At 43.6% G+C, this 22,970-nt stretch overlaps 1 protein-coding gene across 1 annotated transcript in view; it reads left to right on the forward strand.

The window, feature by feature from the left end:
• The first annotated feature begins 3,549 nt into the window (after positions 1 to 3,549).
• GPR143 (G protein-coupled receptor 143) overlaps positions 3,550 to 22,970 on the forward strand; it is a 66,572-nt gene continuing 47,151 nt past the window's right edge. The window contains exons 1-3 of the mRNA XM_040338143.1: positions 3,550 to 4,011; positions 11,196 to 11,305; positions 20,317 to 20,411. Of these exons, the coding sequence (XP_040194077.1) occupies positions 3,756 to 4,011; positions 11,196 to 11,305; positions 20,317 to 20,411 (461 nt within the window). The 5' untranslated portion in view covers positions 3,550 to 3,755. The remainder of the gene's footprint in view (positions 4,012 to 11,195; positions 11,306 to 20,316; positions 20,412 to 22,970) is intronic.

Raw genomic sequence — 22,970 nt, forward strand, 5'->3', positions numbered from 1 at the left:
CGTCACCCGAGCGGGACGGCTGTTCCGGCCCCCCCGTCCCAGTCATCTTCTGGGCATAATAAAACATGTCCCTGGGGGGGTCCTTACCCTGGGTCTTAGCAGGCTTGCTGTGTTTGGGCCCCGTTTTGTCCGCACCACGAGGCGTCCCCTTCACAGCCAGCGCGGCGGCGCCATCTTGGACCTCCATCCCTGCTACCTCCGATTGTCCTTTGCGGGTCATCCCCCTGGTGCAGAACGCCGGTGGTGGTACCGCTGTGATCATGGGAGTACTGGCTTCCAGAATATGGTGGTGTCGAACCGGAATTGTGGCCGGGGGAGGATCGATACCGGATCAGCGCCGGGAGCTATGAGAGATGCGTCCTCTCACATGCCTGTCCTGGCCACGCCCCCGTGATCTGCACGCAATTGGGACTTTAAATGAGGCGGTGACAAGGTAAGGTCCAGTGCCTCCATCCCTGTCTAATTGAAAAAGGGGGAAGGGGAAGTGAGACTTTAATGGAAGCACGTAGGTATAAAATGATGGAATTTATTATATAGATCAGTGATATGGTACATAGCAGAAATGATGAATCATTATAAATAATCCAATACAATTCATATAAATATACACATTTATACATACAAAAGAGGTAAAGACCACATATTTGCAGGCAGCTTATATCACTTAATACACATATTGAAAAATATCTACTGATACAAATGATTATTAGAAACACGGCTGTCAGGGACCTGCCAATAGGCTCCGGCGTGCACGCATGCGCACACATACTAATGGTCGGAATCAGCACCAGTCACCTATTCATGTGCGCAGGCGCGCTCCACATGCACACGGATATGTGCCAAATGCGCGCTTGGCGCCACTCAGCCTTTAAAAAGCTAGCAGCTGCAGTGACACTTTGCTGTCTGATCTGCAGCGTTGTATCAGTGAAATCTGTGACCTGTTGTAACCTGTTACCTCAAACCGACCCGGCTCCGTCTGACCATCCGACCCTCTCCACTCCAACCCCTGGCTTGCTCTGACTCCGCTCTGCTCTCCTGCCCACTGTTACCAGACCCTGTGCCTGAATCTGACTACGCTTGCTTAACCCACCTGATTATCTGCTTACCCGGTTTGCTTCACCAGCTCCTGCTATCCAGTGCCTGTGCCAGCTCCAGAGACGCTGTCTCCTGCAACCACCGTCCCGAAGGACCACCAACCGTGCCGAGCTGCTATCATCACCAGGCACTCCTACCTCGCCGCACTCCCGAGCTTGCTGTCCCAACTCCAGCAGCTCCAGAGCCGGTGCTGTAAGAGAGGCCTCTTCCTGCACACTAGGCTCTGGCTACAAGGTACGTTCCAGTACATAACAACGGCATTTGATAGTTTTACGCGTTTCGTAGATTGATCCACTCTTCAGGAGCATGCACGTGGGTTGAGTATGGAATGTATTATGTAACAGGTGCTCCTCGCGCCTGTTCATCCTGTAATGCGTTCCGCGTTGGAACGCATTACGACGCCCGCGCGATAACGTCATAGCGTGGCGCCCTGTGCGTTCCACCCCGGAACGTGGAAGTACATCGCACTATACAGCGCTCCTTTCGAATTACCGAATGCACTACAGCTGTCTGGTACCTGTCTCCTGCCTATAAAGGCATTCACCTGATACACAGACAGCGTTCTATTATTGTCAGCCGTAGCTTGGCCACGCTACTCTTATTGGTGCCATCGCTCCCCATGCTGCAACACCGATCCACGATACAACTACTCCTTTAGCGCTGTTACATCTACTGCAACACAGAGCGATTGCTGGGGACAACCTTGAGGCCTTCCTTGCTGAACACCTTACACCACGGAATCCCTGCTTACTACCCATAAGCCTGCAAACGGATAAGTAGCTGTTGTGTCACTTGTAGTGCCATAGGAAGATCTGCTGCTTTGTCCTATTTAATACTACTGCTATTACGTATTATGCCTTGTGATGGATATACTATTGTGCTAAGGACTGTTTGCTAAGGAATACCTTAAAGGGACAACTACCTCCAAATTACCTGAGTTATATTGCTTCTCATATGCAACTATAAGTATCTAAGCTATATTACCTTCTTACATGCAACTACTATTACCTGAGCTATACTGCCTCTCATACGCAACTACTAGTTGTCACTACAACTCCTATTACTACGGGCTTGACATAAGTACAAATCACTTATAGGCCTTGTCCTAAATTATTGAATATGTTCGCTCTAACCTTTCTATGCTAAGGGTTGATGGTATTCCCATATCAACTCCTATAGTGGCCCAATACATCTCTATATGTTCATAGTAATATGATGTAGAGAATCCCCAAACTCCTGTTTGTGTGGAGTGATGCCTGGGTTCCCTTGCTGATAATAACTTGCATATAGAGGTGTATTGGAATTTTGATCTTTAAACATAAATAATATATTTTAAACGATAAGCTCTGGTCGCATGTTTTAATGCGTCTATCCTTAGTAGCTCAATGCCTTTCTTTATGTGAGAGAGAGAGATGATGTAGAGACCCCCCAAACTCCTGTTTGTGTGGAGTGATGCCTGGGGCTTAATACTGAGTTCTCACATAACGGAGCGCATTAAAAACTTTGCTAACCGCAGTTGAGGTTCACCCCGTTCACCACTGCTGTTACATAATATAATGAAAAGGATATCTAAAAGGTCTGATCCTGTCAAGGGAAGAGAAAATTGGCATGAAGATTGAAATGGAAATTAGACTATAAAACCCCCTCTCTCTAAAATACTTACAGGTGTAGCTATGTGATAAGGATATGACACTAGAGATCAGAGACCTCCTGAGAGCATCTTGGCCAGGAGCTGAGGTGATGTGGGTGGCCTGAGGCCCAATAAGAGCAACTTCCATGGAGGATAAATTACCGAAAAGTGAAAATTATCGTGAGTGACCGTGGGTGCTGAAAGAAACAAAGGAGGACTGCTAAGAACAGCAATATGGATATGTATTGTGCACTTGGTAAAGGGCTGGAAATTTGGATAATTGGAAAGTGTCAGTAAAGTCCAATCAATGGAGGGTAGAAATGAGTAGGGTGGTAAACATTAATAATTAAAGACAAGTTACCAAGGTAAGTGAGTACAAAACTGTGTTTAAATGTGACAAAAAATATATTGGTGAATGGTGAATTACTAAAGTGTCTGGAACTGGAATCCAGAGTGATATACGTGGAGTAAGCCGACAAAGACAGACCGGACCACCAAGGCGAGTGGAGCCTAAAAGGGCTATAGGACAGGAAGTGAAGGAAAATCTCCCCAATGGGACACAGATGGCAGGAAAACTGACAGGGGTTATAACTCTTTCCTACTTTATCCAAAATGAAAACAAAGGTTTGCATTCTAGTGTCAACAAGCCTAAACAGGAAAGCAGTAGAACTAGATTTTCTCAGCTATACTTAGCAGAATACTAATGTTGTCAGTTTCAGCATAGCCATATGAATTATTGTTACCTTTCCTGAATGAATGTATATAAAATGTAGGTATTATTTTATAGGCGATGCCTATATTGCAGCATTGCTTAGTAAAGAGTTATGATTAAAATGTGGGAGGTATACCTACTACAACCTGGCCTGGGCTCCTGATATTTCAATGAATGAGGGCAGAGACATAGCTGCAGGGATTGTAAGGCACATGATCAGAGTAAACTCGTGATGAACAGCTCTCAAGAATGAAGCCTACAAGTCAGTTCTTTCCTCTCCTGACTTGTGTGTAGTTGACGTGCTTTTCCAGTCTGGCCATGGCTTCCCCGCGGCTGGAGACTTTCTGCTGTCCTAATAGAGATCCTGCCACCCAATTTGTCCTGGATTATGAACCTAACATATTTAGCTCCCTGTGCATTGGTAGTGGTCTGATCAGTCTCTTATTAACCATTGTGCAAATGCTGCCTAAAACAAAGCATGGCTTTAGGAAACAAGGGAGATCCACTTTGCCTAAACCTTCCTCATCAAAGATCCTCCTCTTAGTCATTGTATGTGATATGCTTGGCTGTTTAGGTAAGGTAATCCAGATATTTTATGTGTTAATATTTGCATGCATGTTTTTATATTTATGTATGACTTAACGCTTTGCATAAGAATAATTCTTACTTGTGTCTAGCATTATATCAACAGCAAGAGTAATGTTTACTTTAGTATTCAAATATTTTCAATGATATCAAGATCCTGTATTATGTTGAATGTACATGGGACAATCTTTTGGGAATTAAAGCTCTGCTCTTGGTCATCATGAGTATTTCTGGGAAATGCATATCTGAAGACCTAGCAGTAGAACATTTTCAGCATGCTGGTTATTTAGCCATTTGAAACCTTGAGATAATTTACATTATTGTCATAAAGAGCACCTGTCTGAGTTACTATGACCTTTTCTGTGTATATTTCAGTTTTATGACAGATGATCAGATTTTTTAGGAACTCTGCACATTCAAATAATTGCAATATTGTATTTGGGGTGTGTTCAGTGAATTTAAAGCTAAAGTCCAGGTATGGTCTTATTTTCTTACACAGCTTAGCACAATGTTAGAATACATATTTTATACATGGTGCATAGTAAGGGCCAGTTCACACCACATGCAGTCCAGTGCATTTTTTTTTTGCATCAAAAACGGAAAGTATGTTATATGGCATAGTTCACACCAGTGTGGTCAGGGTGTTCCAGTTCCAGTTTCAGAAAAAAAGTATAACATGCTGCATTTTTTCTGCACTGGACTGTACTGGAATGCAGGAAAACGCATCAAAAATACAGGAGAATGCACTGGAAAGCATCAAAATGCATAAAAAGACCCTTGTACTTTGAAAAAAAAATGAAAAAGCATTTGGAATGCACCTAGAAACGCATCAAAATGCACCAGGACGTGTGAAAAATGCGCATGCAGAAATGCATTCAAAATGGATCTGAAGTGCGTTTTCTGTGGTGTGAACCAGCCCTAACAGCCAATCGTAGTGATCTTCTGGGTCCTGCTCAGGTTCTACGTGAGCAGATTCCCCACTGTTCACTGACCAAAGGGGGTTGCTCACTTGACAATGCTGTGTTTCTTAGAACACCTTGTATTTTTTTTCAATGAATATAAGGAGTTCCCTTATTGGACAAGGTGGAGATTGTGATGTCACTGCCCCTACTTCACCACCTTGTCCAATCAAAGAATCTGTGTATTTACTGAAAAAATACAAAGGGTACTCCTGAATGGCAGCAGTGCTGAGCGAGTGACCTGCTGTGGTCAGTGTGCAGTGGGAAAGCTGGTCACATAGAACCTAAGGAGGACCAGGATGATCATCGTAATCAAAAATAGAAAGGGTGTATGGACAGCCGCACTCCAGAAAAAAACCTTTATGGTTGCCTTTATTGGTACAAATAGTAAACACTACAAATCACAGCAAAATGAGGGATGCATCTGACACGTTTCGCACTATTGGCTAGTGCTTAGTCATAGCTTAGTCATCGTTATCACTGTAGTAGCACCAATTACTACAGCGATTTTCAGTTTACCCATCGCCCCATCCGAAAATAGCTGGAAAATAAGTACGTTATTTTAAGAAAGTATGCAATAAATATCGTACCTGGAGTTCAGCTTTAATGTTCCTCTTTGGTGGTTAAGTAAACTGCCCTGTTCAAAGCACTGTGCTAACTCACATGATAATGGTGTACGTGTGACAATACCTTTTTGTGCAACTTGATTTTCCATTTCATCTGAGGGCCTATTCACACCTAATGAAGTGGGATGCAGTTGGCTACAGTTAGATACATTTTTGTCTGCATTCCAACTGCATAGACAGTCAAACATTTAGGTAATCTTATGGGCATAGTTCAGATTATTGCAGTAAAAAAAAAGTAGAGCATGCTGCATTTTTCCGCACCGCAAACCCACAAAAAGTAATGCAAATAAATGCTCTCCAACATATCACAGTGCACAAAGAAAGCCTAGAGAAAGAAAGAAAATGGAAGGGACCTCACAGGACAAATGCAGATAGAAAAACACGGACCAACTGCATGTAAATGCACATAAAAACACACATAAGGCCTCGTACACACGACTGGATCTATCCGCTGGGATTGATCCGCGGATCAGTTCCAGCGGACAAATCCGGTCGTCTGTACGGCCTAGCGGATATTTATCCGCGGAGATTCGTCCGGCCGATCGATTTCAAGCGGATATAAATTTCTTAGCATGCTAAGAAATCTATCCGCTTGAATCGTGTCCAGCAGATTGATCCGGTCGTCTGTACAGACTCACCGGATCAATCTGTCCGCTCCCCTCCCTCGCATGCGTCGTAATGATTCGACGCATGCGTGGAAGTACTTACCTTCCAGCGTCGCGCACGTCGCCGCGTCATCGTCGCGGCGACGGCGCGACACGTCACCGCGGATATATTCCGCATGGATTTTGATCCGATGGTGTGTACAAGCCATCGGATCAAAATCCGGAGGAGGAATCTCCGCTGGAAACGGTCCGGCGGACCATTTCCAGCGGAGATCCCCTCGTCTGTACGAGGCCTTAAATGTATGCATAGATGCAAGGAAAAAATGTGCAGTTTCTACTGTGAATGGGCTCTTAACAATATTGAAGCAGGTGATTGAGCATTAAAGTCAGGGTAAGCCCATACATTTTTCAGTTGACATCTAATTATGCTTAAGGCTCCATGCACACTAGGCTTAAAAAAATACCAGTTCCCTTGGCAGAAAAAAAAAAAAACGCTCATATAGAGCGTTTTTTGTACAAAGTTCAGACGAGTTTAGGAGAGTTTTGCTTTTTTTCTGCCAGAAAACTCCAATCAGAAACGCAAACCAGGAGTTTTTTTTTCCCTGCCTCTAAACGTTAAGCTCAAAATATGCCTGTAATGGTCCTAATGTGCATGGACACATAGGATAACATTGAGCTGCTTCTACAGACAGAAAAACAAAACTCCCATAGAAGCATAGATATTTTTGCCAGTGTGCATGGAGCCTTAATGACCTTTAGGTCAGTCTGCAAACTATCTGAAAGGCCATGAGACCAAGATTGTTAAAAGACTTCGTTTTTGGCCAGTGTCACATGTAAGATCTTTCCTCGAGTCACATGCATGGCCTGCATGTACTGTACTTAGATTTCTTCCAGGGGAGATTGCCTTAGATAATTGATTGATAGTTGTTCCACACAGCAATTATGAAAATATAACCTTAAAATGCATTAACTGTGCAGATCTCCCATTCAGTATTTCAAGTTAGTGCAAACATATGTGGACATTGATGGTTAGATGCTACTAGGATGAGGGTCATTGCATCAATTAGACCAGTTTACTAATCCGGCCCCAGGGGACAGTTAGACTTCATTATGTGTGAAACAAGTTCTCCATAACTGCTCTATAATGAAGAGTTATCAGCAAGAGACTTAACTAGTTATGTGTAAATGTAGTGCATTTCTTTGAATTTTTGAAGATTAATGGGAGTTTATTTGCGCCTTTATTAATGAAGTGCACATTCCTAACTTTGTTATTGTTTGATAGCTTTCATAACCCAGAGATTAACATCACTCAACCCTTTACCTAGGAGGAACCCTTAAAATAAGTTTCATATTTAAAGGAACCCCTGGTAGAAACTATTATATCTTTATCCTTCAACATGTGGTAGAGCTAGGGTGAGCTTTGCTAAACTATTATATCTACAGCTCGCAGTGATCAGTAAGTTGTACATATAGAAATAAATAAAAGTATACTACATTTATAGCATATCCTTATATTAGTGGTCAGAAATATCCCCTGACTAGACATGTGCAATTTGTTTTGTTATAAATCGAAACTTGGAGGAAATTTTAGTTCTTTGGAGAATCGGATGGAGAATACATAGGACACCATTGTAATGGGGACTGTGGAGAGGATGTCTCACATTTGGAGATATAATAAGTTCTTCTTGAGTTACCCTTCCAGTGTTAATCCTGTCCTAAAATATTATCTTTGGGTGTTCTATTGATTTATGTAATGTCCATTTTACAGATCATTGTATTTCAGCTGCTTAAATGTTATTATGCCTGAAGGACTTAAAGCCCAACAATTAAGCTGAAGGAATGTTTCTAATGACTAACACAGTACAGTATGATGGGTGAAATAGTAACATTTCAAGAATAGCTGATCCACATGTACTGTAAAATTTATACTAATTATTGGGAAAAGCATAATTTCAGTGTTGGGACTCAAAAGTTGCTACAACTAATGGCAACTGTCCCTGATTTTGAGGGTCTGTCCCTGATTTGGAACAATGTACCTCTTCCATCTTTCCTCTTAATTTGTTATTGGGCTCATCTATAAAGGTCTATATAAAATACACTTTATATCTTTCAAAAAGTGTTTCCCAGTGTTAAATATTTCATCTTATTTCTAAATTGCTGCATTTGTAAATTTCAAAAACCAGTGTAAAGGAATGGTAGTGGTAAAAAAAAAGCACTTGTGTGTTTAACTAATACATTTTTATATAATTCTCCTTTAACCGCTTGCCGACCAGTTTTACGGCGTCAGGTCGGCTCGGCTGCGCGAGATCATGTAATATTACATCATCTCGCGAATCAGCCAATAGGGGCGCGCACCCCTTGCTCGCCCCTGGTAACGACGCGTGTGCCTGGCGGGTGCGATCACCTGCGATCACTCGTTACAGAGCGGGAACCGGGAGCTGTGTGTGTAAACACACAGCTCCCGATTCTGTCAGGTGGGGAAATTACCTATCGTCTGTTCATACAATGTATGAACAGCGATTTTGTCATTTCCCCATGTCAGTCCACCCCCCTTCAGTTAGAACACACCCAGGGAACATACTTAACCCCTTCCTCGCCCCTAGTGTTAACCCCTTCCCTGCCAGTGACATTTTTTATAGTAATCAATGCATTTTTGTAGCACTGATAGCTTTAAAAATGCCAATGGTCCCAAAAATGTGACAAAAGTGTCTGAAGTGTCCGCCATAATGTCGTAGCACCGATAAAAATTGCCAATCGCCGCCATTACTAGTAAAAAACATATATTAATAAAAATGCCATAAAACTATTCCCTATTTTGTAATTGCTATAACTTTTGCGCAAACCAATCAATAAACGTTTATTGTGATTTTTTTTTTACGGAAAATATGTAGAAGATTACGTATCGGCCTAAACTGAGGAAAAAAATTGTTTTTTTTATAAATTTTTGGGGGATATTTATTATAGCAAAAAGTAAAAAATATATATTTTTTTTCAAAATATCTGCTCTATTTTTGTTTATAGCGCAAAAACTAAAAACCGCAGAGGTGATCAAATACCACCAAAAGAAAGCTCTATTTGTGGGAAAAAAAGGACGCCAATTTTGTTTGGGAGCCATGTCGCATGACCGCGCAATTGTCAGTTAAAGCGACGCAGTGCTGAATCGCAAAAAGTGGCCCGGTCATTGACCAGCAATATGGTCCGGGGATGAAATGGTTAAGGAGGCGTGGCAGGGTGTGTGTCCTATGCCTACATACCTTTGCTAATAGGTGTCCCTGGTTCCCATCTCAAATGGGAACCAGGGACACCTGTTAAAGCTGGGAGGTATGACCACTGGGAGTCTGTAAAGTAAGCGTATCCCTTCCCCAAGCATGTACATAGTGAATAGTTTCATTATTCATGCATAAGTTTTACATGCATTTTTGCTCCAAAATGTGCAATCTAAGCGGGCTAAACAGCAAAGTCATTGATTGACGAGTCTGATATTTTGTCAAAGGTCAATAGCAAAGCCATCATCTCCATCTCTAGCCATTACACCTGCCCGCTGATTTATGTGGAGTGCAGATTGTCATGATGAGGGGTCAGGCTCAAATACCAGCTGCTATAACAGTAGCGGAGCTACCATAGACCAGCAGGATAGGTACACAGGTTGCTCACCTGAGGCGTGGAGTCCAAGTACTAACTGGTTTTCACCAGAGCTCTTGATGGTGGAGATAGATTTTGGTGTGCGTTAGTACCAGGTTGCAGTCATCAGGATCACTCCACCAGGAGGTGAGCAATCTGGGGTCCAGTAGCGGATTAGCAGGTAGATATCAAACAGTGTAGTCAGTAAACAAGTCAAAAAGTCAGTAACGAGTAGTTGCATGCTAGGATCAGGCAGAAGCATAGTTGGAGGAACAAGCCAAGGGTCAATAACGAGTGATAGCAAAATATTGACGGCAACAGGAAAGACAGGAGCGAGATACTGGCTGGAGAGAGCACAATAATCTGGCAAACAGGAATTGCAGAGACAAAGCTTTAATCAAGAAGTTCATGGAAGGAGAAAGGAGTTCAAGGTTCAAGACAAAAAATATATAAAAAAAATCAAATTTCTTCCACAGTTTAGAACGATATGTATTCTTCTACATATTTATGGCAAAAAAAAATCGCAATAAGATTGGTTTGCGCAAAAGTTAGTAGTGTCTACAAAATAGGGGATAGGTTTATGGCATTTTTATTATTATTATTTTTTTACTAATAATGGTGGCGAATTCAAAGGGATGTACAGGTATGGCCATTTGCCTGCCTGTGCCATTCTGCCAATGTAAATCGGCATGTGGCGGTCGGAAAGGGGTTAACTTTGCTGTAAAGCGTTTTTTATTACACTCACAATGCATAATCCCTTATCAGACATCTAATTTTAAGTTTTTTATTTGAAGTAACATTAAAGCTTTTAAGCTACTCCATTATGCTCTGGTAATCCAATGTTAAATAGTTAATGTTCACTTGTAAAACCTTATACATAGAAAGTAAAAAAAAACAAACACATAAAACAACTGTAAAAACACAAAAACACATACACTTAAAAAAATATTAAAACAGAATTGACCCAAAACCTTTAAAGTTTTTATTTAAATAAAAATAAATATAATTGTGTGCAGGCAAGCAAGCATATTTCCTGCCCATTGAGGTATCCAAATTCTCGAGGTGACCCATTATGCTCAATAATATGTCAACTTATGAAATTTAATTGATCAGCTGTGTGAGAGGAAGATCTTGGTCATTGTTATGTACTACTCAGATAGCTGATTTTCTGAGGATGTTTGACTCGTGCGAGCGACTGGCTGTTTGATAGATCAATGCTCATTGTGGTACTTTTGACTATTCATTTCCTTTTGGTCCTCAACAAGCATGTGCACTCCAAAAAACATTCCTGACCATTTTTCTCCAATGCCTTGGAACTTTGGTCTAATTTACCTTATACTCATCGTGTAACTGTCTTTTCAGGTATTATACTTCGGTCAACGGTATGGGTATCTGCTCCATCATTTGTTGGCAATGTATCAGAAATTAACAGTACCAATGTTTTACACGCTGCTTTTTGTGTTGGAAGTGCGGTAAGTTTGAATATTTTTATTCCATAGGAGTTGTTGATATAAAAAGTTTGATTTTGTTGAGTTTTATTTAGCTAGTTGGTTGTTTTTTTACTTTTTCCAGTATACAATTTGTGATTTTTTCCATTCCCACCTCGGTTTTGGTTTTGGGAAATTCTGCAGATAAGAATTCCTACTGAAGGTTAAGAGATGTAAATAATGATTAGTAGGCTTCCTCTAAAATCTTTCCCTTCTTCACTAGTGTACAACTGTGCATAGAGATCCACCAAATTAGAACAGATAAAAAATCTAAAATTATAGATCCATTTATTTAAATTTACAATTAGAACCTAAGTGGGCAACAGAGGCTCTGGTATTTGACAGTAAAATGACAAAGAGAAGCCTTTGGCATCAGGAGAGTTGGGGGCATAATCCTAAACTTAGAGAGGCTCCAGTTACAGCCTAAACCAAAGATCCAGGGGGTCCAAAGGGCCACGTGTATTAAAGACTTGATACCTGCACTTGAGCACTGATGTTATCCCAGGCACCTTTTTTTTTAAACATTTTGTTTTTTTTGAAAAGAGAGTCAGAAGATAACATGCACAACACGTCATATGCAGGTACATTTGCAACAAATAATTAATGCAAGATAATGATAAACTTACAGTATAAGTTGGGGAATACAGTATGTTGCTTATATATAGTAAGTATCAGGCTGAAACGAAACCTTAAGAACTAAGCCCATTTGGGAACAACCTTTTGAACTGTAGTTTCGCCATGAACTTTTTGGCCTGAAGGAATATTATTAACAGATGTACATACATATTGTGACAGGAAGTCAGGTAAATCTGTGGGTGTTGTCACAGATGGGAGATACATTTCTGCCTTGTTTAGACAATACACCATTTATTATCAGGCGTCGGCTGCAGAAGTAGCCAGAAAGGTTTAAGGGCGTTGGAAAACTTCAGCTGTTCAGAATGAGGCAATTAAGACCTCTAAAAGTAATCCAGAGGATTACTACTGATTGCAGCACAGGGGCAGCACAGTGGTGCAGTGAGTAGCACTTTCGCCTAGCAGCAAAAGGTTTGCTGGTTCGAATCCCAACCACGACACCATCTGCCTGGAGTTTGCATGTTTCTCCCTGTGTCTGCGTGGGTTTCCTCCGGGTACTCCGGTTTCCTCCCACACTCCAAAGACATGCTGGTAGGTAAATTGGATCTCGTCCAAATTGGCCCAGTATATGTGTGTATGACTGTGTGTCCCTAGTGTGTCATGATCCTACGGGGTAAAAATTACCGCACCAGCCAAGCAGATACTGGCTGGAAAAAGCGCCCAGAGGCGATTCAGTTCACATGCGTTGCGCTATACAAGTCATTCATTCTTTTATTCATTCATTCATTCATTGCTGCATCCTGTGGCTTTTTGAGTGAAGGAGAGCAGTGAACAGAAATACTTCTGAAGAGGTGAGGTGCTGTTGATTTTTCTGTGTGATAAAAATCAAAAAGACTATTTGTTTTTCTGCTGTATGTCCAGCAGTGTCTGCTCAGCAATAGGCTGTGCCAGACTCCATAGATAGGTTCCTGTGTGGTGAAGGTAGACGCCCCAAGTGGCCAGGGTTTATTTTATGTTTGATTTTGTTTATGCTGTTTGGATGCTTGCACTTGTTTCTAGCAAGATGGAAGAATAAACCAAATTCTTTGTTTTCAACCGTCTTCGGCTGTTTCTCTGTATCGTTCAGTGTGTAGTGAACCCATCCAGGGGGTCACACACCCCCGCTACCGAGCTAACCCCTTACACATGATGGAGTACCGCGGGCAGTTAAAGTAAGCCCAAAATGGAGGAGATACTGAAACAGCTGCCTATAGCAAATGCAAATCAACAGCAGACGAATGCAGGTTTGCAGCGGAGCATTGCAGCTCAACAACAGGCTCATGCAGCTCAACAACAGGCTCACGCAGCTCAACAACAGGCTCACCAAGAGAGCATTGCAGCGCAACAACAGGCTCACCAAGAGAGCATTGCAGGCTTGGAACAGAGACACCAGCAGCAAATGGAGGCCATCGTGACACAGCTTCAGAGACAGCAGACCGAGGCTGGGAGTCAGGCCAGTAACATACACACTTTTCGGGTAAGACACTTATTGCCAAAGATGACTGCAGATGAGGACCCGGAGATGTTTCTTACCACGTTTGAGAGAGCAGCGGAAAGAGAGAGTTGGCCTAAAGAACAGTGGGCTGGACTAGTGGCCCCCCTATTATCTGGAGAAGCCCAAAAGGCATATTTTGATTTGGAGCTTGCAGATGCAAAAAACTATGATCAGTTAAAAGAGGAAACATTGGCACATTTTGGTGTAACCCTGGATGTCCGTGCTCAGCGGGTCCACAATTGGAGTTATCAGCTGAAGAAGCCACCTCAGTCGCAGATGTATGACCTCATCCATTTGGCTAAGAAATGGCTGCAGCCAGAAACTCTGTCCGGACCAAAAATTTTGGAGCGAGTAGTCATGGACAAATTTCTTAGGTCTCTTCCTAACACCCTGCAGAAATGGGTGAATCATGGTGGTCCGGAAACCACAGACAAACTTGTAGACCTGGTTGAAAGGTACCTAACAACAGATAATTTGTCCTCTTCCACCAGAGACGCACAGGCTTTCCACTCCAAGACCAGACCGTCCCCACCTATAGGTAAGACTGCATCAAGGGATGGGGGTGGAGAGAGGAACCAAGGAGCAACTAGAGGAATTATCGGGACTACTGCTAATGTTTGGCGAGAGCGGCCTGGAAGACCCATCCCACAGGAGAGGACCAGAAGGTTTATTTGTTACCGTTGCCGGGAAGAGGGACATGTAGCAGCGGTTTGCCCAGCGGGTGATGAACCCATGCAGTGTGACTTTCTGACAGAGAGACGACGGTCCCTTTTTGCAACCACATGCACTGCAGTAAAGGGAAATGAGAAACCTTTATATAGAATGTGCTTAGATGGTAAAGATGTTGTGGTATTGTTGGATTCAGGTAGCCTGGTCACCTTAGTAAAAAGTGATCTAGTGGTGGGAAAAACCTTGCATCCTAGGAAAATGGCTGTAGTTTGTTTACATGGGGACACTCGAGAATATCCGGTGACTATGGTTTCCTTTGAAACTTCCCTCTTGTGTCACCAGGTGGGTTTAGTTCCCAAACTGCCACATGACGCCATTGTGGGAAGAGATTTCCCAAAGTTCTGGGAACTCTGGGACTGCCCAGATTCCCCAGTAGGTGGTTCTTCTGAGCCTGAAACATCTACTCCAGAAACCTCTAACTGTGAGGATTCTCCTGAGTTTCCATTCTCAGTCTTAGCAGGGGAAACACCAGTCCCTAGGGAGGAGCCTGCTACCTCAGAAGAGGAACAGCGGCCGATAGGGTTTGATGACCTCGAGGTGCACAGAGAACATTTCATCACTGAGCAATTGAGGGACCCCACATTGCTAAGAGCCCGGGAGAATGTAGTGAAGATAGATTGGGGGTTAGTTAACCCTGACAAGAGAGTTTCCCTCCCTTACTTCATTACTGAAAGGGACCTGTTATATCGCGTGTCACAGAGGATAGAGGACACCATTGAGCAACTGGTAGTGCCTAAACCGTACCGCAAGATGGTTTTGGAACTGGCCCATGGGCACATTCTTGGGGGACATTTGGGAGCAGAAAAAAACCCGGGAGAGGATCACCCAGAGGTTTTATTGGCCTGGGATCACTAAGGAAGTGGAATTGTACTGCTCTTCCTGTCCAGTGTGTCAGATTACTGCATCCATGCCACATTTCCGCAGCCCGTTGGTACCCCTGCCCATTATCGAGGTCCCTTTTGAGAGGATCGCCATAGACTTGGTTGGCCCCTTACTGAAGTCTACTAGAGGGCACCAGCACATCTTGGTAATAATGGACTATGCCACCCGTTACCCAGAAGCGATTCCTCTCCGAAACACCTCTGCTAAAACCATTGCCAAAGAGTTATTTCAGGTTTTCAGCCGTGTGGGTCTTCCTAAGGAAGTCCTAACTGACCAGGGCACCCCGTTTATGTCTAGGGTGACCAAAGAACTTTGTAAACTCCTGAAAGTGACCCAATTACGTACATCAGTATATCACCCTCAAACAGACGGGTTAGTGGAAAGGTTTAATAAAACCTTAAAACAAATGTTGAGGAAGGTGGTGGATAAAGACAGAAAGATTTGGGATTATCTGCTCCCGTATCTGATGTTTGCCATAAGAGAGGTTCCCCAATCGTCCACAGGGTTCTCTCTGTTTGAGCTACTGTATGGTAGGTACCCCCGGGGCCTACTGGACATTGCCAGGGAAACATGGGAGAGTGAGAGTTCCCCTCATCGAAGTGTGATTGAACATGTGGCCCAAATGCAAGATAGAATTGCCCAAGTGATGCCGATTGTGAAGGAACATTTAGCCCAAGCCCAATTGGCGCAACAAAGGATTTACAATCATGGGGCCCAGGTCTGTTCCTTTGCACCTGGTGATAGGGTGTTGGTGCTGGTCCCCACGGTCGAAAGTAAATTCCTAGCCAAATGGCAGGGTCCGTATGAAGTGTTGGAGGAAATGGGGGTGGTGAATTATAAAATTAGCCAACCGGGAAGACAAAAACCTGAGCAGCTCTATCACGTGGACTTGCTGAAACCATGGAAGGATAGAGAGTCCTTGGTCGCTAAGACTACCCGATTTTCTGCTCCATTTAACCTGGCTCTCCCTGAAGTTGGGATAGCGGAGACTCTATCCAAAACTCAGCAACAGGAGGTTAAAGAATTTATGCTCCGTAATAAGGAGACGTTTTCAGACCTGCCAGGTTGGGTCTCCAGAGTTGAACATGACATTATCACCACACCAGGGGATAAGGTCAAGTTGAAGCCTTATAGCATTCCAGAAGCCCGGCGAGAGGCAATTCGCCAGGAAGCAAAAAAAATGCTTGAGCTGGGGGTGATAGAAGAGTCAAAGAGTGATTGGTCCAGTCCCATTGTCTTAGTGCCCAAACCAGATGGAAGTTGGCGGTTTTGTAATGACTTTCGCCGCCTGAATCAAATCACTAAGTTTGACACCTATCCTATGCCCCGCATAGATGAACTGGTTGATCGCCTAGGCACTGCCCGGTACATGACGACGTTAGACCTGACCAAGGGTTGTTGGCAAATTCCTCTCTCAGAGTCGGCCAGGGAAAAAACAGCATTTGTAACTCCAGACGGATCTTTCCAATATCGGAGGATGCCTTTTGGGTTACAGAATGCTCCCGCCACATTTCAACGCACCATGGATAAGACCCTTCGGCCTCATAGAGCCTATGCTGCTGCATACCTCGATGACGTTGTCATCCACAGTGAGGATTGGGACTCACACTTACCAAAAGTTCAGGCTGTGTTGGATTCATCTGGAAAGCCGGGTTTACATCCAATCCAAAAAATGTACCCTTGGGCTAGAAGAGGCGAAGTATCTGGGGTATACCATTGGAAGAGGTCTAATCAAGGCCAAAATAAACAAAGTTGAGGCTATTCAGGATTGGCCACGTCCCACCAACAAGAAACAGGTTCGTGCATTTTTGGGAATCGCAGGCTATTATCGCCGACTTATCCCCCATTTTGCCTCACAGGCTGCTCCCCTGACCAATTTGACCAAAGGGAAGGAGTCTGTCATGACCAAATGGACTTCCGAAGCAGAAATAGCTTTTCAGGCTTTAAAACAGGCCTTATGTAGTCAGCCAGTTTTAAATTCGCCTGATTTTTCACGGGACTTCGTGGTTCAGACAGATGCGTCAAATGTGGGGTTAGGAGCTGTACTGTCCCAGATTATCAAGGGGGAGGAACACCCTGTTATGTACCTCAGCCGAAAGTTGAAGCCCCATGAGGATAATTATGCCACCATTGAGAGAGTGCTTGGCGGTGAAATGGGCTTTGGATTCTCTCCGGTACTACCTCATGGGTAGACAGTTTGAACTGGTGACGGATCATGCCCCATTGAAGTGGATGGCACAGAACAAAGAGACCAATAGTAGAATAAATAGGTGGTTCCTGGCCCTCCAGGAATTTAGTTTTGTGGTAACGCATCGCCCCGGTGCTAAAATGGGGAATGCAGATGGGTTGTCCCGAGTGCATGCCTGTCTGGCAACCTGTGTCCCAACCCTAGGGTTGAAACAAGAGGGGGGGTATGTGACAGGAAGTCAGGTAAATCTGTGGGTGTTGTCACAGATGGGACATACATTTCTGCCTTTAGACAATACACCAATTATTATCACGCGTCGGCTGCAGAAGTAGCCAGAAAGGTTTAAGGGCGTTGGAAAACTTCAGCTGTTCAGAATGAGGCAATTAAGGCCTCTATAAGTAATCCAGAGGATTACTTCTGTTTGCTGCATCCTGAGGCTGTTTGAGTGAAGAAGAGCAGTGAACAGAAATTCTTCTGAAGAGGTGAGGTGCTGTTGATTTTTCTGTGTAATAAAAATCAAAAAGACTATTTGTTTTTCTGCTGTATGACCAGCAGTGTCTGCTCAGCAGTAGGCTGTGCCAGACTCCATAGATAGGTTCCTGTGTGGTGAAGGTAGACGCCCCAAGTGGCAAGGGTTTATTTTATGTTTGATTTTGTTTATGCTGTTTGGATGCTTGCACTTGTTTCCAGCAAGATGGAAGAATAAACCAAATTCTTTGTTTTCAACCGTCTTCGGCTGTTTCTCTGTATAGTTCATTGTGTAGTGAACCCATCCAGGGGGTCACACACCCCCACTACTGAGCTAACCCCTTACAATATAAGATATATGCCCATAAATCTGTGTGGTTCATCTTCATACATTGCACATGGTATTGTGTACTAGAGAAGAGTAGACAAAAAAGGTGAAAAACAAAGAGGGGGGGGGGGGGGGTGTGACGTGAATGATAAAGTGGTAATGTTATTTTTATGTTACCACAGGCACCTTTTTAGTCCATGTCAGGTTCACTTTAAAGCTATGTTAAAGTGGTTGTAAACCTATGACAAGAAAAATAAACAAAATATGTCATTCTATAGGGTGTACTTGCCTCAAGCCAAAACACTAAGTGTGAATTCTGTCAACAAGGGATTAAGGGAGATGGGGGTAGGGAGCCTCCAGCAAAGGACCAGTGATTCACAGTTAGGAAAGAAAATGGATGCACAACAGAGGTTGTGGTGTGTGTCATTGTTTGCATGGAATGTTCAATGAATGGACTTCAAGAACGTTGGTGTGCAGCCAATTTCTTTCCTTATTCAGTCTTCTACGGCAGGCGAGCCGGGTTGCACCCATGTGAGGAGTCTCACACTATTCATTGTGCCTGGAGTTTCTTACCTGGAGCGGAAGATTTTTCGTTTGCTGTCTGTGATTTGCTACATCTGTGATTGACAGTTGCAGCTGTGCATGTTTCCCTATAAGATTGTGTAGAAGGGGTGTGTCCCTTCTCTCCACTCATATCTCATATTACACTCAACCCTCTGCTTTGAGTTTTGCCTCTGTAAATACAGGACATTTAATAAATGTAGAGATATGAATGTCTGCAGATAAATATGTAAGCAGGCCGAAGCAGTCAGTGGGTGAGGTTCCGGCTGGGAGGGCTGGGGTTAATGCTTTGCCTGTTTTTTTTGTCAGGTTCTTGTCTGGGTATGGCCCACTGCCTGATTTAAAAGGGTCTAGTGATCCAGTTCAGAGAGTTCCCCTGAGAGAGCCAGTGCTAGAGTGAGCAAGAGCCAGAACCCCTGTCACCGGTCCCGTAGGAGAGAGCCGACAAAGAAAGAGAGAGGGAGAAGCCATGGAACCCTAGTGTGCCTGTTGGTTGTAAGACCCATAAGAGACAGAGATGGAGTAGAAGGGTAGAGGTACACCTTAAAGTGGATGTAAACCCGATTTATGAAATTTGAGCTGAGCACATATCTCTGCAGTGTTTTCCTATCTCTCTTCAAAGCACTAAGTCCAGTGGCTTTCTCCTGCTTCGTTCTTCTGTTATCGGCATGATAACTTCTGACAAGTTCTCTGTCAACTGATAAAACCAGCCTGAAATTTGTGTGAGGAAGGTTGCTATAAATAGATTAGCCCAAAAATAAAATTGTGCTCTATAAAGGGTTAAACATGCAGAAAGCACGCTGCAAGAAAGTCCACCAAGTGATAAAAGTCCACATTATTCCATGGTGCAATAGAGTTCACCAAAGTGTTATGTGATTTCCAAAGACGAAAAGGAACCACCACCACATAGATTGGCCGCTTACCAGCTCCTTAGACCTCCTATTACAGAAGGTCTATATCACTTGTGGCTATTAAACCCAGCCAAGGTCTTTTTTCTTCCAAGGGAATCCAGATGAAGATCAAATGTCACTCAAGGGAGAGCTTGAACATATTGGGACACCAAAACAGATATGGAAGCTAACTCACATTCATACACCAGGGTCAATTTATAGAGGAATCAATTAACCTACCAGCATATCTTTGGAGTGTGGGAGGAAACCGGAGTAAACCCATGCCGGCACAGAGAGAACATGCAAACTCCAGGCAGGTCAGTGTCATGGTTGCCATTCATAAAATGATATTTACCCCCAATCTGTCCAGTTACAATCAGATTGGGAAACAGCTTTGTGTCTATAGGTACTCCCCAACTTCCTCCAGATACCCCCCTTTTTAGGTAAAGCATTAACTGCCCCCCCCCCCCCCCAAATAAATAGTGCCAGGAATGTCTTTCAGCTGTTCCACTTAAAACTTCCATAGATCTATACAGGCAGGTGTGCATAGAAAAAATCATCTTTCCCCCAAAAAGATCTCTCAATAATAATAATTTGATAATTTTTATTTCTGTAAGTAGCTATTAGCCTTAATTTTGCTAGAACTGCAAGACATAATAAACAAAACAAAAGGAGAACAAACGCCACTTTATTCCAACATTATGGGAGGGGATCGCTAACTTTTCTTGCAATATTGAGCCTATATTGAGCCTTTGAAATTATTTAGAATATTAATATTATTTTGACTGTAGTGTATTTGCCGGAGAATGTGTTATTCTGATAACAGGACCACCTGTTTTCCAGATGTGGATACAGCTGTTCTACAGTGCAAGTTTCTGGTGGCTGTTCTGCTATGCAGTGGATGCCTACTTAGTGGTTAGACGATCAGCAGGAATAAGGTTTGTAAGCACTCTTTATGGATTTTAGCAACTGCAGAAGATGAAAACATCTTAAAGTTAACTTTTATAATGCAAAAACAACCTTTAATAGAGAGATAGAAAAAATTAACATGCGCTTTGCCATTGCATAACAAGGTTTTTCATTACTCGGCCCCCACCACAGCATCCCATACTTACATTTCCTTTGCTCTCTTGGTGCCCTGTTCATCTGGTGGTGATGCTTTTTATCTACCTGATACTTTCAGATAAGGAGGACTATGTGACAACACTGGATCCATCATTACGCACCAGCGCTGTTAAATGAGGCGGGTCCATAGTCCGATGTAAGCTATGACTTGTATGTAGGGTTGTCCCGATACCACTTTTTTAGGACCGAGTACAAGTACTGATACTTATTTTGATGTACTCGCTGATACCAATTACCGATACTTTTTTTAATGCCAAGTGTCAGTTCGACTGATGGACACTGATAGGTGGCACCGACTGATGGGGACTGATAGCACTGACTGATGGGCACTGATAGGTGGCACCTATGAGCACTGGCACTGACAGGTGGCATTGATAGGTGGCTGGCACTGTTAGATGGCACTGATAGGCGGCACTTTTGTTTGGGAGCCACGTCGCACAATTGTCAGTTAAAGCGGCACAGTGCCGAATCGCAAAAAATGGCCCGTCATTAGGCAGCCAAATGGTCCAGGGCTGAAATGGTTAAAAAGATACTCTAATATAAAATAAAAACTGTTTCGGCTGCGATTCTCCTTTAATGATAGGGTCACTTTAAGGTCAGTGCGAGGTCAGTGGTCATTAAGACACAGCCCCTCCCCCCATGTATATAGATTACAGGGGTCTTCTATTGTGACATTCCCAGCTCTACAGAACTCCTGCACACTGTCTTTGTCATTACCATCGTGCAGCACTACAAGTCTCAGCAATCCCTAAACTTGTGTAGAGCTCCGCCCAGACCTGCCACGCCCCCTTCCCCATGCTACACACAGTGCCAGTACCTAGCTCGACCCAGGCGGACAGGAGGAACTTGCTGAGCTGGTGTGTGTCCTCTCCCTGGCTGCCATCTGAGGCATCCATGTAGTTCTGGACATGCCTTGCAGCATGTTCCGTGACTTACCCGCCCACAGACACGCCCACGTGCCCAGCCCACACTTCTAATTGGTGAGTGTGTACCTCTCGTCCATCCAATTGGCTGGCCGGGATTTCCCTCTTTCAGACATGCCCCGCTCCTCTGACATTCGGGAGTTCTCCAGTCTGTGTGGCCCCGCCCCCTCCTTGCTCTGTACTGGCGGTATGTCCGGGGATGACAGGTGTCTGTGGGAAGGATGGATGATGGAGCTGCGCTCCGCGGTGGGGATCTTGCTGGGGATCTTGCTGGGGCTCCTCCGTCCTGCTCTCCGCCCACTCTCCGCCCACTCTTAGCAGTTAGCACGGTCTCAGCTAACTCTCCGCCCCTTCTCAGACCCCCCCGCTCTCCGCCCCCTCTCCGCCCGCTCATCACCTTAAAAAAAAAAAAAAAGTATCGGCAGAAGCATCGGGAGCATTTGCGCGAGTACAAGTACTCGCGCAAATGCTCAGTATCGGTCCTGATACCGATACTAGTATCGGTATCGGAACAACCCTACTTATATGCATTGTATATTATGTTCGAAGATCCCTTGCTCTACAGCAGCTGAATCAGCCAATGAGAGAGCAAACAAAAGAGCAGAATATACTACTAAAAGGGTAGGGGGGTGTAACGCAACATCCCACACTCCGCTTGAGTGCATTCATCATATACCACTTCCTTCCAGTCTGAATATTATTATTATTATACAGGATTTATATAGCGCCAACAGTTTGCACAGTGCTTCACAACATCAGGGAAGACAGTACAGTTACAATACAATTCAATACAGGAAGGATCAGAGGGCCCTGCTTGTTAGAGCTTACAGTCTAGAAATATAGATATCAGATATTCCAACCGCTCACAAGCACGAAACGAGACGATACTTGTTTTGTTGCTGAACTTGCACTGTTTATCAGAACCAAAATACAAGATTTATATACAGTGGAGGTTACACTTGTAACCAGAAACCTAATTAACATGAGCTAATTATCTAATCCTTTAGACAGCCTTAGCCTGGCTGTCTCCTAGCTCCCTAACTGCAATACACATTATCATAAAAAAACACAGGACACCTTCACACAATAGCAGGAGCTCCAGCAGGAGTCGGCCCGTCTCCTACATTGTACAGAGGCCAATCTGATCAGCTCTCTCAACTAACATGTTGAGTTCAGAATCAAACAAACCAAGAATAGTCTTTACATATATCCTGGGAGATATTGTGGATAATAACCACTGTCCCATTTTAAGTAATCCAAGATATATTTCCTCAGTCACCCTGTGCCAAGATGGCACAGGGTGACTTAGACATAAGAGGTGCATAGGGAGCTGAAACAAGGGCTTCCCAACCTCTCCAAGGGATTCTGGGTTCCATGGGCCTTCCCGTCACAGGGGGTATAAACTTGAATAATAATACTGCAGTTTACAGCAAACCTGTGCTTGCCCTG

The sequence above is a fragment of the Rana temporaria genome, chromosome 2, assembly GCF_905171775.1.
Source record: "Rana temporaria chromosome 2, aRanTem1.1, whole genome shotgun sequence".
Taxonomy (NCBI): domain Eukaryota; kingdom Metazoa; phylum Chordata; class Amphibia; order Anura; family Ranidae; genus Rana; species Rana temporaria.